Genomic DNA, 17,761 nt, shown 5'->3' with positions numbered 1-17,761 from the left:
GAAAAAACTACAATGAAGTCAGAGAGTGTTGTGAAGGACGAAAGTAGCAGACCTCGGAAGAAAGCTCGTAAAGGGTCTTCTGTTTCTGCTGAGACACCTGCGGCGGGTAGTGAAGGCATTGGGATGACGCATCAGCAGATTGAAAAGTCCTTGAAGGACATATCTGATGCCATTAGTCTTGGCTTTGGGACGTGCCTTAGGGAGATCAAGTTACTGGGGGGTAGGATGGTAGCTGTGGAGAAGAAGGTGGGAATCATCAAAAAGGGGGTTCATCTGATGATCGTCAACTTACAACCACTTCAAATCCACCAAAACCTGTGCACAAACCCGGGGTTAGTACCAAAACCTCTCCCAAAATTGCAGAGAAGAGAGTCACTAGGCAAAGTGTTAGGCCAGGACTGATGTGCTTTGTTTCTTGTGTGCTTTGATGAACATGTGTGCTTTGTTTCTAGTGTGCTTTGATGAACCATTGTATGCCTTGATTCTGAACATGTGTGCTTTGTTTCTAGTGTGAATTTGATCTTTGCTGTAAGGGCTTTGGTTAATAGTTTTTAAACACACTGTGAACTCGAAATTGCAGAGTGAAAGTGTGAATGGGGCGAAAGCAGGACAGAAGGAAGCCAAAGAACCGAGTCTTACTACAGAACCAAGTTCCTCGAGAGAGCTCTGTCTTGTGAGACCTGCAGACAACTTACCGAGTGATGATCCTAGTGTTCTTATATTGGACAAACAAGTTTCCACTGCTTCAGATTTACTCGTTGAAGAAGCTAGAAGGCAGACAAAGAAGGAGACTGCTATGGTGAATCTCCGTAAAAAAAGTGTGCGAGAAAGAAAGCTTGCTCCCACACAGCAAACTCCTTTTAAGGGAAACAACACTGCCAAACAGATCATTCCAAACAAAAAGGTTGGCGGAGGCTATGATCCTTTTGCACCCTATGACAAGATGAAGTCGAAGGAGCTCACTGCATGGGTGCAAAAAGATCCGTAAGTTGCTGTAAAAAATATGATTATTTATATTTGATAAAAAAAGCATCTATTTGATTATTTACATTTTGTGTTTGCAGTTCTTATAAACTGCCTCTGACAAAAAAACCACGTAGATGTCCAAGTCGATTTTATCAGGTCCTCCGAACCCCCTTAGAATGGCTGACCGACCATGTAAGTCTTCTGCTATTTTCTTACTCTTATACGTAAGGCATCTGTAAGTCGTATGTGAGTTGTCTGGTAGTTATCTTACGTTTGTAATTCGTCTATAAGTCGTATGTATGTCGTCAATAAGTCGACTGTAAGTTGTCTGGTAGATATCTTACTTGTATAAGTCATCTGTAAGTCGTATGTAAGTCGTCTGTATGTCATCTGTAAGTCGTCTGTATGTCGTCTGTAAGTCATATGTATGTCGTCTGTAAGTCGTCTGGTAGTTATCTTACGTCTGTAAGTCGTCTGTAAGTTTTTTTGACTTGTATTGTTTTATATGCAGCAAATGGATGCTTTTATTAATTTATTGAGGCAACGGTACCAAGACCATCCACAACATTCCAGAAGCGACAGAATCTGCTTTCTTGATCATATATTTTCTCGGCAGTGGAGGGCCTCCTACCCTGATTTTAAGAGCGACACTAGAGATGCCAACGATTTAGGAAGAAGACTCCCTGGTGGGGCGTAGAATTATCATGCAGGCGTGATACCTTCTTTTTGAAAATCTAAGAAGGTTTGGAGGGTGGATGTGGATGATATCTATGCACCTGTGAACTTCAAGAACCAGCATTGGATTGCTATATGGATATCGATCCTTAAGAGGCACATCCTCGTCTGGGACAACATTGTCTCTCATATTAGCCCTGGAGAACTCGATTAGGTAATGGAGCATTTTGTCACAATGATCCCTTATCTGCTTGTTGAGTGTGCGCTCGCTGACGAACAAAAGGTTCAATACACATTGGAGCCATACACATATGCGAGACAAACCGTTGGAGTACCTCAGTTCCGAGCAGGTGATTGTGGCCCCTTTACTCTGAAGTACATTGAATGTCATGCTCTTGGGATGGAATTTCCCAACACGTTTAACAAAAGAAACAGGAAGACCATCAGGGAGAAGATGGCGCTGGATATATTTCAAGAGCTTCCTATGTGCCATGAATGGGAAAACCAAGACAATGATGAGAACCTGGCAACGTATGAATAGATATTGGATGTGTTATTTGTATTTGAACTTGATGCTTTTGTGTACTGTTGTATGGTAGATTAGGGGACGTTAACAGGGTCAGAATAGGATGATGTTTTTTGTAACCTATCCTCATACCAAACTAGAATTCCGTAGGAAATTAGTTTGGTAGTGCAGTAACCTTTCGGAATATGTAATGTTTAACTTGTCTTTTTTAAATTGCACTGTCGTTGGAATTAGTTTGGACGATTTACCATAGAAGGTCTACAGAGAAAATCATAAAACATATAAAATTGTAAAACATAGAAAATCATAAAACATAGAGTCTACAGAGAAGTGCATAAAACATAGAAAATCATAAAACATAGAAAATCATAAAACATAGAGTCTACAGAGAAGTTCATAAAACATATAGAGGTCTTCTGGACGACTAACCAGAAGAAAATTCTAGTTAAGTCGTTGGATGACTAACCAGAAGGTCTTCTGGACGACTTACTTAAAGGTCTTCCACGTCAGTTCTTACATTGTGGACGCTTATGGCCAGTTTCTTTGCAGAATGTGCACTTATAAACCCTGTGTTGCTTCCGGGGTTTGCGTCCTCTCATCCTGGATAGCTCCAACCGAGATTGCCATCTTGATTTCTTCTGTCTCCCCGGACCACGCTTTACTTCCGGAGGAAAGCATGTGCGTGCCTCAACAAGTTGTCCAACACAAGGATATATATTCTCTGAGTATTCTTTAAACAAAGTATCCTTTGAGTAGACCGGCCATATAAGTGTGGAGATATGCACACCAGCTGCTGTTCCAGCTGCTATAGCATGAGAGCAATGTATTTTCTCGACTTGATAGACACCACAATCACACTTTTGAAATTCCAGATCAACATTAGAGTCCCTATTGCCACCTTTCACAAAGAACTTCCATCCATCAATTTGTTGGACTCTCAGAGTATACGCATTCTCCTCTCGGACAGCAAGCAAGTGTTCAACACCCCGACTATTTTGAGTTGTAAGACTCAAAGCATCTCATCTCCTCTCTTTTTCCAGTACCACCTTCCTAGCTTCTCCCTTATGAACTCCAGCAGGAACTGTATAGGAAATCCTCTTGCTCGCTTCAGTGCGGAGTTAATTGATTCAGCGATATTGCTCGTTTTTAAGTTCTACCTGTTTCCCTGACAATGAACCCTAGACCATAGGCTCACATCGGCTTCCTCCAGATACTCAGCAAGATCCGGATTTGCACTCCATATCTCATCCATGTACCGATCAAAATCGTAAAGTGTATGAGCATAAGCAGCACCTTTCACCAAATACAAGAGATGCTTCCCTTTATATTTTTTGACAATATTCTCTTGAAGGTGATAATAACATATTCCTCGGGTTGCCCAAGGAAACACCTTTTCACACGCATTTATAATGGAGGCGTGCCTGTCGGAGACTATCACCAGAGGATACTCATCAGATACACACTCGCCAATTTTGTGAAAAATCATTCCCAAGATTCATCATTCTCACCATCTACGATCCCAAAAGCCAATGGATATATCTGAAAATTACCGTCTTGTGCGGCTGCAACCAACATAGTACCCCCATACTTCCCACTTAGGTGAGTCCCATCCACTACAATGACCCTTCTCTGATACTTAAATCCTCTGATAGAAGCTCCAAAAGCAAGAAATAGATACTTAAATCTATTCAGAGAATCAAGTTCTATAGCTGCGATAGAACCCAGATTTGCTGCCTTGATTTGCTCAAAATATGAAGGCAGTCGCTCATACCCGTCTTCCGCTGATCATCTCACCATTTCTTGCGCATATAACAATGCTCTGTATGAAGTGGTGTAATCAAGTGTCATGCCAAACATGTTCTTCATTGCATCTTTGATATGCTGCGGATTCAACCCATCAATGATTCCAACTCGATCTATGAAAAGTCGACCAATGTACTTCGGAGTACAACGTTTCCGCTGAGCGATTCTGTCTGGGATGGAACATGTATGAGTTCCCAAATACTTCGTTACCCAAAACGTTTTAGTCCCATGTTTCACACTTGCTCGGACCTTCCATTGACAACCACTAACACGACATGTTTCCACAAATAGAGTTTTCGTTGACTTGAATATTCTGAAGGAGAACCTACGCCTCACTGCTGTCAACCGCAACTCTGAAAGCAGTGCATCCTTACTAGCAAAACACTGGTTGACATAGATTCTGTCTGCAGATGATCCTTCTCCTTCACAACCATGTGCCCCTTTGTAATCATCAAAACAGATTTCATCATCTTCTTCCTCATCCTCGTCTTTAACCTTTCCATACTCACTATAATCCTCAGCATCAGCGACAACAGGGAAGTCAGCATCCTCCTCCCCATCATGATCCTCAGCTTCATGCCCCTCCTTAGCTTCATCCCCCTCCTCAGCTTCATCCCCCTCTTCATCTTCATCGCTCACATCAGCTTCATCCCCCTCCTCAGCTTCATCCCGCTCCTCAGCCTCATCTCCCACATGATCTTCATCCCTTTCCTCTGAAACTGTTCTCATCTTGCTAAAGCTTGATACACAAAGACGTACTTCATGCGTTTTAGTTATCTCGAGCAAGTTCTGAACTTGTCTATCACTTGTAACATGAATAGGAGGAAGGTCTGGAGCCATCTGTTGTAATGAGTAGGTTAGCTCCACAGACTTTGTGTTCATGTCCAGGTTATAATCCTCTTGAGCCATTGCAACAAGATCAGCATGTGTCGAACCTTCACTCAAAAATAACATTCTCGCTCCTTTGAAATGATCAACCACAAAATTCTAACATCCATCTTTCAACAACCATTCTCCATACACTGCATGTAACTGACGCATCATCTGAAAAAGTCAAAATAAAACACATTAGCAAACTTAGAACAAAGAAAACGAAAGTTTATTAAAGATCGAAGCGGACGACTTCAATCTAAGTTGTGCAGACGACTAAACTATACGTCGTCTGGTCAACGCAGAGGTTATTTTTGCAATTGACTTTGAAATCTGTTATTTCGGACGACTGAAAAATAAGTCGTCTACTATTGTTTGGTTAAAAAAAACTCCAAAAAAGCTAGACGACTTACATTTCAGTCGTCACAGGTTAGTTTTGCATTTGACTGGATTATTTCAGAAGTTTGACTTTCGTGGACGACTTACATTTTAGTCGTCTAGTGAAAATTAAAATAATATTTTTTTTAAAGTAGACGACTTACAATTAAGTCGTCATAGGTTAGTTTTGCAATTGAAAAAAAAAACTTCAAGATTTAATTATATACATACGACTTATAATTCAGTCGTCCACGAGACGACTTACATGTAAGTCGTCCAGGATTTACGAGGTTTGACCAGAATCTCGGAATAAAATCTTGGACGACTTACAAGTAAGTCGTCGAGCGGACGACTGCATTATAAGTCGTCTGCGTATAATTAAATATTGAAGTTTTTTTTTCAATAGCAAAACTAACCTATGACTACTTAAACGTAAGTCGTCTAATGTTAATAAAATATTGATAATTCAATTTTCACCAGACGACTGAAATGTAAGTCGTCTGGGAAAGTCAAACTTCTGAAATTATCCAGTCAAATGCAAAATTAACCTATGACGACTGAAATGTAAGTAGTCTAGGTACTTTTGAGATTTTTTTTGAAACTAAACAAAAAGAGACGACTTAACTTTCAGTCGTCTCAGGTAACAGATTTCAAAGTCAATTGCAAAAATAACCTCTGCGTTGACCAGACGACTTCCAGGTAAATCGTCTATAGCCAGACGACTTCCCAAGTAAGTCGTCTGACGAACAGATCTGGAAAAAAACTCGATGTCATACCTTAAATTGGTGAGATAAGTTCCTTCGCACACATAAAGCTTCTCCAAGCACACAGAATCACAAACGAAAGTGACCCACTCAGAATCGTTAGCTTCTATGACTCTATGAACCATAAAAATTATAGAATCAAAATCTTGGGGTTTTTTAGCTCATTGTGGAGAGAAAGTGAGAGATATGTTGTGTTTAATTCACAAGAATGAAAAAAGAAGAAGGGTAACTCGATTTTGGGAGCATTAAGAGCTTCAAATTGGTTGTTCATGGTGGTTGTGGTATTGATGACAATGGTAATCTTGTAATTACTTGAAGATGATGAGGGTGAGAGAGTAAAAATGTCATTTTCAAAAAAAATAAAAAAATTGATGGCATTTTCGTGAATTATATGAACTTGTGGGGTGAATAGGGCAAAACTAATTTTCAAAAAAAAGAGTGGTTAGTTTTGTGTTTGACTTTAAGTTGTAGGTCAATTCTGCAAAAACCCCATATAATTATTAATATATACCTAATTTATTTTATTGGTATGATCTTCCTACTTAAATGTTTATTTTAGTTATTTAATATTTTATATTAAGTTTAATTTTTTTAAATCAAATTAAAAAAAACATATTCTTTTACTTTTTTGTTTAATAGTATTATGGATTACTGATATTTCTTACTTTTATTCCATAAAACTATTACTTTTATTAATTAAATATGTTTACTGATTATTTAAATAGTAAAATAAAAAATAAATTATTTAAAACCCAAAATATCGCCATGTTATAATTAAATTTAAAGTCGATATCTAATCTTATAAGGTAAAATTCAAAAAATATTTTAAAAGATAAATATATTTACGGTTTTTGGTATAAAACCGAATAAACCAAAAACCGACGGTATATAAACCGAACCAAACCATATTAAATATGGTTTTAATATGGTAGCTATTTTTTATAAACCGAAACACCGAAAAACTGAAAAAATCGAACCGAAACCGAACCAATATCCGGATTGAACACCCTATTGTAGATTATAAATTAATACAGTTTTTAGTTTTAAATTTTATAAATTCTTCTTATATATATATATCAATTTTATATATATGCTTCCAATATGTATCTACTTTCTAATTTTTTTAAAAAATTCGCTTATGCGTTTCCATACGCTTCCGCTTCCATGTACCCGCTTCCGTTGTCATGTAGGGCATATCTATCAATTAGAAAACAAAACATCTCATCTCTTCCCCATGATTTCTTTCCCTTTAAAAGATAGAATTAAGGTAAAACGGAAGAAGAAGCCAAGAGAGTTTTCTCGCTCAAAGAGGGAGGAGAAGAATATTAGTCGTTATCTACAACATTAACACATTATTATCACAAAGTTTGTCATTACTATCCTGATTTCATTTTTGAAAATCAAATAAAAAATTAAACATAAAGATTACTTATCCGACGGTCCGCTCTGCTTTCCACGACAACTTATCAAATTCAAATTACTTATCCACGAACCATTGACATTATCATTTTAATCATCGACTAAAGCGAACGCTAGATAAAATACTTAACACTGGCATCTTACAGCAGTTGTCATCAACAATTATACTTCCCACTTATTTGAGATCCATAAAGTTCAACAAAAAAACCTTGCAAAGTTGTGGAAGAAGGGAACTCCCAAAAAAAAAGTGTTCAAGTATGTGTAACGAAAGAAAACCAGAAGGGGAAAAAAATGATTTGAAAAGAGTCTGCTCTGAAACAAATTACAAAAAAAAAACCTGTGTTCAGTTCTCCCAGTCTGTTGTCCATAAACAAGTAACCAATAAACCCTCGACGACCCAAATCTAAGTGAAGAATGCAAACATCATCTCACAGCACCAATACAAGTAAAAAAAAGGAGAGCATTTCTCCGATATTTATAGAAGGAACTAATTTCTAAAGCTTGGTTTTAAAGAACAGAGTACACACCATTTACGAGGCTCTCACTTCCAATCTGCCAGGGACAAAGCTCACACGGGTACACTGTTTTAACCGAGCAACGGCATCTTGTGACCTACCCACCATGAGATCGATGTAGACCGCTGTAATCGTAGCTTGTACATTGTTCGGTAGGACAGTTAAAGCGTGTTGAATGAAAGGTTTGGCCTGGTCATAATGCCCTTGTGTTGCAAAGAGGGCGGCAAGGTTTGCAAAAAGTGCTCCACGAGCTTCTTCTGGCTTGAGTGAATCCCGGGCATTTCCTGTGGAACAATCCGATGTCTCCTCACAGTCGGAACTCATGTTCATCCGCCACGGGTCAAAGTCTTCTTGCGCAAATGGCAGTTTAAAATCTTCCTGTCCGAGTAGATAGGCAGATAAATGCGCACCAGCTTCACCGGGTCTGTTGAGCAAGCAGAGAGCCTCCGCTGCGTAAATATGGCCTAAGAAAACATATATCTTTGAAGAATCTGGAAGTTGCAGGAGTGAATTAGCAGCTGACAAGGCTTTGATAGGATTCTCCAACTCCAATTCAACGTAAGCCATATTGGCAAGAAGAGCTTGTTTGAGCAAATGATTCTCTCTTCTACGGATATCCTTGTAAGCGGAGAGGGAGTTTTGAATTATGTCCTGGTTCATTCCTCCTTTTGCCTCCTTCAATTCTGAGTTGGTATTAGCATCGCCATGGTCAGACCATGATGCCTCCTTGGTGTCATTTATCATCACGGATAGTGGTGACTCAAGATCTGATTTAGATTCATTCATGAGAGACACATTGAGCAAATACATGCTATTAGAGAGACACACCCGTGCTAGTGGCAGTGAAAGCTTTGGCCATTGGGCACTGCCACCAAGTTCCACGAATCCATTCTCTTCCATCATAAGTTGTCTCCATTTCCCTTTCCCAATCACATGGACTCTGATTTCCGATCTATCCGAAGAAGTGTTTCCCCCTTCCAAAAGACCCTTTTGTAAAGCCAGTATACAGCATTCAGCTATACGGAGCCAGAGGAGAGGCTGTCTGCAGAAAACTAGGCTTGCCTTCTGGAAGCATTGAGCAGCAAGTAGAGGCTTTCCACAAGCTAAATAAAGCACACCGCAGTTGTAAGTGATCAACAGAGACTTATCCTGTGAGAGAGAAAACAACTTCACGGGATTATCCTTTCTTAGTGATGAACAATTCCTTAGAGCATTCGAAAATAACACAGAGGCGGCTTGATACTTTCCAAGCTGATAGTATATGCAACCAAGGTTGTTGTTGAAGATTCCTGAAGTCCTCAATTCTTTTTGAATACCGGAGACCAACAAGAGCTTTATAGCCTTTCGATGATTCCCATGAGCATACTCAAGCTGAGATTTCAAGAGGAGAGCCATAGAGGAGTCCCTTTTTTGAGCAATGTTCATCGCATGTTTAACTTCACGCTTAGCCAGTTTTACGTTTCTCGTAAGAAGTAAGAACCGGACTTTGTAAAGCTGCAACTCAAGCTTCACATCAACAGTCAAGATGGACCTTTCTCCTATTGTCTTGAGAAGATTGTTTGCTGGAATATGGCCAACTGGCTTCATTCGTTTCTCGGCCTCAATTTCCGCTAGAACATTGTCATACTCTAGACCTTCCTCACACAAACCACTTTCAGCAGCTGCTAAATCAGACTTCAAAGCATCTGAGGCCGCCGAGCTGCTCAGGAGAGAAGATGTTTTTGACACCTGATTTGAAGAAAGTTGCATTGTGCTTCCAATTTCCTCATGAGTTCCAAAACCAACACCAAAAGATTTGTCCAGATGGCCAAACACCTCCTGTAAAAATAACTACTTGTCAGATACAGATAGAAAACGAAACATATACAGAGAGAATCCATGCAATAATAATACAAACTGATCAATGCATTGCAAAAAAAAAAACTCTTTCAAGGATACCACTGTAGATCATTCAAGTGAAAATCGAGTTCCTAGCATCGAACTAAATGTACAACCTTCCCAACAGACTTAGCTATGTACAATTTTGCTGTAACCATTTAACTTGTATTCTAGTATACAGATTCAGATACCAACTGATTTCCCATTTCTCATGGCATTTCATATTAGGCAGGTTGTAGATATAGCATATTATTTTTTCTATGTGGCAGGTAATACGCAGGAAAAGCAATTTTTACTAGGAGAAAACCATCGACATTCCACTGAAAGTTACGGAAGCCAATAGAGAAACTGTTCTCAACAAAGAAAAAACTTCGGCTTGAAAAATAAGAAAGAAGAACATAGGGAAACAACAAGTTCTGCCCTGGAACATGTTTAAAGTAAAAATGGCAAGCAGAAGAAAGAACCATGGATATTGGGTGAAGAAGGGGATTTGAAGTACAAGCAATAATTACCAAAAATTTCACAGCATCATGACAAGCCAGCGCACTATCCAGCATCAAGAAGCAGATTTGAAGTGCAATAGTCTGCAAAAAAGCAGCAATTTTCAGTTGGGTGCCCGTAGGAAGGAATTAACAGAAGAGATGGAAACAATACCTCGTCTAGCGGCTCAATATTTAGAAACAGAGGATCTAGAATGGATAAACATTTAGCATACTGATGCAGATGAAACCAGGTAACTGCCTGCAGAAGACAAGTGCACATCAATACTTAACCTTGACAAATGTGAAAGGCATAGAGATAGCTGAGACTAAGAAAGAAACATGGTGGCAATATTGCTGAGAACATACAATGTTGAGAGTTGTGACAGTACTATCAAACAGATCCTTTGACACAGAGACGTTAGATCCAGGGTTTACAGCTTCCAGTGGTTCTTTTGCAAGTTCTTCACTCTGTTTCTGGAACAAAAAGGAAGAGAAGAAGAAACCATCTTACAGACATTAACATAAAGACAACAAGTAAGAAGAGTAAATAACTTTTTCCTCTCCAGCATGGCCCAGAGATGACAAAGAAAAACAGCCCTTTTAAAAAAAAGAATGTAGAGATGCACATAAAATTGGGAGAGAAGAAGTAGAGAGAACCCAAAAAGAAGTTACCTTGACAGTGTTAAGATCTTCGAGTAGTTTCTTGGAATTCGAGCAAGCATTTTTGAAGTACTCTGCAATTGCCATATTGTGAAGAACCTGCTCAATCAATTTTGAAACAGTTCAAAAGACATGGTTTTCTGAAACAAAGAGAAGAACAAGCATCACATAATTCATTTTCTCAAATCTACACAACGAACAAAAGGAAGTGTGGTGAAAACAAAGCTACAAAGACCATTTCTACTTTGCAATTGAGTCAGTCAGCTATCTAAGAAGAATACATCATCAGATAAAAGTAATATCCAATTTCAAACTCAAGTGTCTCGATCTAAAAACACGAGTGAGGATTAATATCAAAGGCAAACCAAGAGCTCAAGTGAGTGTCTTTCTTACTGTTGGTTTAAACTAAAAAAGTTCAACTTTACCAAACTAAACTATGTGATCTAACAAATCACATCTTGTATCTTTGTCCCCTTTTTTCAAAAATAAAGAAAAGAAAACAAAAGCAGACCTTGGGATCGTTCCGTTTCTTGTGGTTGAGCTGAATCAGAATGTCGATACACTCGTGGAATTTGCCAGATTGGAAATAGGAGAGAGCGTCTTTAGCGAGTGCACAAGTTACAGATAGAACGATGGCTTCGTCGCAGATTGACCCATCTCTAGCGGCGTCCGATGGTATCGAATCCATGGAGGAGGATTAAACCAATCCCAGATTTTGAAGACAAATCCCAGAACCCTAGAAACTAATTGGTGAAGAAGAGCGAGCGATGCACTGGCGCAGTTAATTGCGATGGGGAAGAAAGAGGTTGACACAAAAGCTTAATGGGCCCAGATTGGGCTCCCAACATCGCCTCAGACCTTTTTTTTTATATGTATATTTTTTTTTATCAATACTATTAAAACATCGACATTACTAATTGATAAAAAGTTATGTCCATTTTTTATCCTCCTATACATTAAAAGAGAAGTCACTTTAGTGATTTCTGCTGAGGTGGCATTCATATAGAGCTTCTCAGAAAAACGTTATAATTCTATTAGCTGGTTTTTTTGAATTTTTCTTTTTTATTTATTTTAATCAATCGCTTATGTAGATAAGCCCAAAACTATTATCAATTTCGTTAAGCCCATATATAGCTAGGGGATAATAATTATCGATTTAGTTTAGCATTGGGCAAGATTTAGAACTAAGACAAATATTAAAAACTTTCCTTATAATTCAAACAGTAAACTTGCGCATGTTGATATCATATTAATTACATTTACTTAAAAAATATTATAATGTTTCTAATTAGTAGGGGTGGACGTTCGGGTACCCGTTCAGGTCGGATATTTTGGATTTTCGAGTATTTCGGTATAGAGGTTGACACCAAAGCTTAATGGGCCCAGATTGGGCTCCCAACATCGCTTCACACCATTTTGTTATATGTATATATTTTTGATTCTTCTTGTTGTGTTTTTTTTTTTACTATCAATACTAGATACTTTGTCCGGGCTACGTACAGGTTTTTCAAATAATGTTGTATTTAATATCTATATTACAATATATTACTTCTATGTTATAAGAATATAAATAGAAATTGATTTTTTTTTAATAGAAATTGAATTAGAAATGAGTAAAACTTACAATTTATTTTTGTACTATGTAGAATATGTATGGGGATGGTAAACAAATGCAAAATTAATAAAGAATTTGTTACTCTGTAGTTATTATCCAAAGTATCTTTTCTTACATATTTAGGTTATTAAGTAAATATATTATTAATCTCCCCATCACATATTTCTTTGTTATATATATTATTTATTTCATATTTATATTTTATTTATATGTAATTTATATCTTATTTTATATTTTGTTATATTTTTTTATGATTCTAATCTTTTTTTTACAATTTTAAAGTAAAGCTAATTTAAATACTCATTGCTTTAAATAAGACAACTTTAAAAAAAATTATATGTGTTAAATACACTGAAAATGTTAAATATAATATTAAATATAATATTATTTGTCTATAAATTTTTAATGTTAAATATAATATAAAATATCAATATATAACTAAATAATTTTACTTTTTGTTATATTATACATATTTTTTTTTATATAATATTTGAAAAATTAGGATGAAATATTTCGAAAGATTGTTTTTGTTTTAACATCATTATTTATATTTAGTATATATTTTAGGATGTAAATTCGGTTTGATTATTTTGGTTTTTGGTTTGATTTGAATAATAATGTTAGGAAATTGATAAAATTTGAGTTCATTTCGGTTTTCGGTTCCTATTTTTGGATAATTTTGAATAATTCGGGTAAAATCACATTTTGGATTTTGTTTTATACAATATCGAATAACTCGGATAAATTTAAATATTTCGAATATTTTATTCCCGGGAAATTACGAAAATTTTAAATATCTCGAATAAAAAGTAATAGAGTAATCCATTTTTGGGTTGTTCAGTTATAAGTATTAGTATTAGAATATTTGATAATTTTTGAACTAAAGCTAATTAATATTTTAAGGTGTATAAACTGTATTTAAGATATTCAGGTATCCATTCAGTTTTCGGTTTAGATTCAATTTGGTTTAGAATTTTCTGTTTCATCGATATATGAACTATTAATGTATTTGTTAACACTGATTTAGTTTTGTTTTTTTTTTTTATGTTATTTCAGTTCGGTTTTCGTTCTCAATTTATATGCCAAAACTTAATTTTTTTTGTACAATTTGTCTTGTATTTGATAAATAACTGATTTAGTCGTATTCTAAAAGCACAATTTTTATTATATTAAATTCCAATTTAAAAGAAGTAAAGATTTGTGAATTATAATATTATGTGTTTTCAAATAAGAGGTATCTACTATATGTATATATGTGTACAATGTATACGTTTGTAAATTCTACCGAGATAGATTTTAATCTTGGGCTTTGATTGATTGTGCTTATTTTTGACAAATGTAATTTCAAATAGTTATAATTACTTAATTGTTCATTATATATATAATATATTATATAATTAAAAACGATTTTACATTAATAATATTATATGTATATGTTATAGTAGATAATGACTTGTAAATAAATATAACAAAGTCTTCAAAATAAAAATTATAAAAGAAGAATTCTTATATATATATATATATATATATATATATATATTGTGTTTTTATCTGAAAATATTTTTTTATTATAAAATTTTAAAGTAAAATATAAAATAATATATAATTAAATAATAACTAAGTAAAAACATTTGTATAAAGATATTTTCTATAATATTTCTAATCTGTGAGTGTATTTAAAATTTCAATACAATAATTAGTATATAAATTTTATGAAATTTTTTGTCATATATAAGCAATTTAATGTTTGATTCAAACTTTTTGACAACATAATAACCTATCATGCCGATTTTTGAATTAATAAGACATAAATTATTAAATATTTGTCTTTTAAATATTTCGGCATGTGAGGAAAGAACACGTAGTTATGATAGTATATCTTAACCAAAATATAGTTGCGGACAGTGTTTTGAAACCTGACCTGGATCCACGGTTGAACCAGTAAACCTGATGGCCCCGAAAAAAATCCAGTTTTGGTTTTGTGAAAAACTCAATATTTAAAAACCCCCAAAAACCCAGTAGAACCCGAAACCTGATACCGGTTGAACCAATAAATAACTTTTACTTTTTTTAAAGTTTTTATTTATGTTTTATATTCTAAATTTCTAATTAAGAAATTAGGTGCTGACAAATAAAAAGTTAAGTTTTCTCTTTTCAGTTTGATATTTGTGTTTTTTTAGATTTTGATGAAGATTTCACTATGTCATTTGAAGGAAATGAAGTGAACAATGGTAGAGAGAATCAAAATTAGTTGATGTGATTTGGTGTTAGTTTATTTATGTTATTGACAATTTATTACAATGATCTTTTACTTTTGGTTTATTTAGTATTTGAAGTTTAATTTATTATTCACATTAGACATTTAAATATTTGTAAATTTTATGTTTTGATTTTTTTAGATTTCATAACTATTACCTTGTTAGAGAAAATTTTAAATTGTAAACTATTTTTTGATATTTTGTATGTGAAATGAAAATAAAAATATAAAAACTAAAGTTAAGTATTTTCTAAATGTTTTAAACATAAAATGTATACATATCCAAACTATTATTTTATATTTTAAAACACATTTAGAAAATATTAAACTTTAGTTTCTATATTTTTATTTACATAGCTGATATATTATTATATAATAAAATTAATTCATTTGTTAACCCGCGGTTCATCCGCGGTAGACCCAGTGATCCATCAACCCGGTAAGGCATCCGGTTCAGTGTCCGGGTCGGATTTAAAACTGTGGTGGAGTTATTGAGAAGTGTTTTTGGATATCAATATTATTAATATCATATATGTTCTACTGGTTAAAATATTATTATATACATATTTGTTTGCTAATATATATGTCGTGGGACAAAAAAGAAAAAGAAAAAGTCAAATAGCATATGCTTTCTCTAAGCATGAAACTAAACGACGTGCATTTGATCAAGAGACTCAACGCTTGAAACATGATAAAGTTTATAAGGATAGGTAGAGCAGTCCTAATTTTAGAACATATTATATACTACATGAGTTGTTGGTTTCCGTTTACCAAACATATAACATATAACCGGCTATCAAAACAATAAAACAATACGAGGAGTGAGTCTCTTAATGGCGATATATAAGGGAATATTAAATCATCTCAACCTTGCAAGAACAAATACAGCATTAACAATGTAGAAGATGGAAACGCTAAGAAGCTTTTCGGAAGTGGCCAAAACGATTACGTTTGCTCTACTGTGTCCCATTTGTCTGTCACATTGTTTAAGAGATGAATTAGCCAGTTGCTAACACAACGCAAAGAGGAAAACAACATGACCAATTCATAATATGCATTTTGGGGGAAAGTGAGTAATCATACAACGTGATGGAAGGTACCTTTTGTTGTTGAAAATCTGTGAAGGAGGTACCTTTTGTTGTTGAAAATCTTCAGTACCCGAAGTGTTAGAAAAGTCATCGAGTGTATTTGTTTGCATAACATTTCTTCAACATAACAATTTGGGAAGGAAAAGAACCTATTGAATGTGAAGCCATTGTGGAAACATAAAAAGCTTACACTTGGAGATCTTTAAAGAAGGGTAAAGATACCAATTCACTGAGAATAAAGCAGAGTAATTGAAAGCAAAACGAAATAAGTACGAAACGAACCCATTACGCAAGAAGAAACGCAGCGACTGGAACAAATTAGGATTCTTAGCAAAATCAAATATAGGGTTGTCAAGCAAAAATTAATTCGGGCTAAGAAGTATATACCTAGTCGCCGGCTTTCTTAGTATCATCAATCTTATCCATCTCGATTGGGAGCCTTGATTGATTTCAATCTTCTCCATCTCGATTGGGAGCCTTGATTGATTCGCCTTCTCTCTTAGCACGAGAATCAGCAGCGACCATAACACCTTAGAAAAAAAAGCGAGTGTGGTTGTTCCTCCTTTCGCAGGCTTCACCATCTGTACAAATTCTTTCTAAAACCCATCAAACTGAAACCCAAAAATAAAAAAAATTCAACCACCCACATGCTTAGCGGATAAACACAAAAGATCTCATCAAAGAATAAAACCCACATATGTTGTTTGGGGAAGATCAGAGGAGGGCACAACAGAAAAACCATCAATCATATTGTTATAGACCCAAAGCCAATCGTAGGCATGGATGTCTCGAAACCAATTAAAAAAAGTTTCATCTTTTAACCATAAAAAATCTTTGAAATCCCACAATTGAAAGTGATATAAAATCATAAGCGTCGCGGATCAATACTGGACCCGGCCATGGATAGCTTCGCTGGTGACGTTGCTCAGCGACGTATGTCAGCCGACTATATATGGAGGTAGTGGAAGAGAGAAGTTATGATGTGCACTGATTCAAGATGACAGCTGATTTTGATCCTTCTTGATTTGAGGCCATGGCTTCTATGGGTACATAAAGAACCAAAATTTTATGAGGATTAAAGAACATATTCTCTACAAAAGGATTTATATAAGAGGAATAACGAAAGGAGGTGAAATGATAGCTTGGCTGAGGAGTAAAGAACTGGAATGAATGATTGAGAGTAATAACTCAAAGAAACGGCTATTTGCAGAATCGGTAACGACGATCGTAAAGTGGAAGATGCGAGTTGGGCTGATTTAATTGGGGCTACTACGAATTATAGAAGCTCAGAATGAATAGGCTCGGGAAAATCATGCCTCGACTAAAGCATGTATGACATGGAAAAATAGAGCATTCTTATTGGAGGAATTAATTTGAGGACGTGGCAGCCTCACCATTGAGTATATGCTGCTTTTAGTATTGTGATTCTTGTTGTTGTTGTTGTGTACATGGTGAATTTGTTAGATATTCATAAGAATAGTTAAAATGAAGAATATAGTCATTTTATCATGTTACTTCATTTTTATATCATGTTACTTCATTTTTCTCATTTACTTTTCTCACGAATACCCACTTATACCCCACATGATTTATATTCTCAGGCGTTATGACTATAGGTCCAAAGACATTTCTTTTATTCAGGGAGAGTAATTCAATTTGAATGGCCTTCTTCCACTCCTCCCAATCATGTCTTTTCTGACATTCCAAAATGGACCTTGGATCGGGATCATCATTTTCATGATCGATCTCTTTGGACACAGAAAAGGAGAACATTGCATCAACATCTTTTATCTTATTTCTGATCCATATATATAGAAGAGGAAGAAGTCGGTTAAACCGACTTGAAAGGTAAACGACAAAATATA

General features: G+C 35.4%; 1 protein-coding gene across 2 annotated transcripts; it reads right to left on the bottom strand.

Moving 5' to 3' along the window:
• Positions 1–7,681: 7,681 nt before the first annotated feature.
• Positions 7,682–11,770, bottom strand: LOC106387380 (CCR4-NOT transcription complex subunit 10-like). Of its 2 annotated transcripts, none has more exons than XM_013827227.3 (6): positions 11,448–11,770; positions 10,949–11,035; positions 10,643–10,750; positions 10,449–10,535; positions 10,307–10,378; positions 7,682–9,734 (listed from the first exon to the last, which is right to left on the bottom strand). In XM_013827227.3, exons 1-6 carry the CDS (start codon positions 11,622–11,624, stop codon positions 7,932–7,934), a joined length of 2,334 nt encoding a protein of 777 aa, XP_013682681.2. In that variant the 5' UTR covers positions 11,625–11,770; the 3' UTR covers positions 7,682–7,931. The 2 variants fall into 2 exon arrangements, with proteins under 2 accessions (XP_013682681.2, XP_013682682.2); XM_013827228.3 differs by having other exon boundaries at positions 10,643–10,744; positions 11,448–11,733.
• Positions 11,771–17,761: the final 5,991 nt, after the last annotated feature.

This window comes from Brassica napus, chromosome A4 (genome assembly GCF_020379485.1).
Source record: "Brassica napus cultivar Da-Ae chromosome A4, Da-Ae, whole genome shotgun sequence".
Taxonomy (NCBI): domain Eukaryota; kingdom Viridiplantae; phylum Streptophyta; class Magnoliopsida; order Brassicales; family Brassicaceae; genus Brassica; species Brassica napus.
This window is presented reverse-complemented; position numbering and strand designations above follow the sequence as displayed.

Coding starts and splice junctions, on each gene's coding strand:
- LOC106387380 (XM_013827227.3), bottom strand. CDS start 11,624: ATGGATTCGATACCATCGGACGCCGCTAGAGATGGGTCAATCTGCGAC. Junction 11,036..11,447: donor AGAAACGGAACGATCCCAAG/GTCTGCTTTTGT, acceptor TTGATTGAGCAG/GTTCTTCACAATATGGCAAT. Junction 10,751..10,948: donor AAGATCTTAACACTGTCAAG/GTAACTTCTTTT, acceptor TTTTTGTTCCAG/AAACAGAGTGAAGAACTTGC.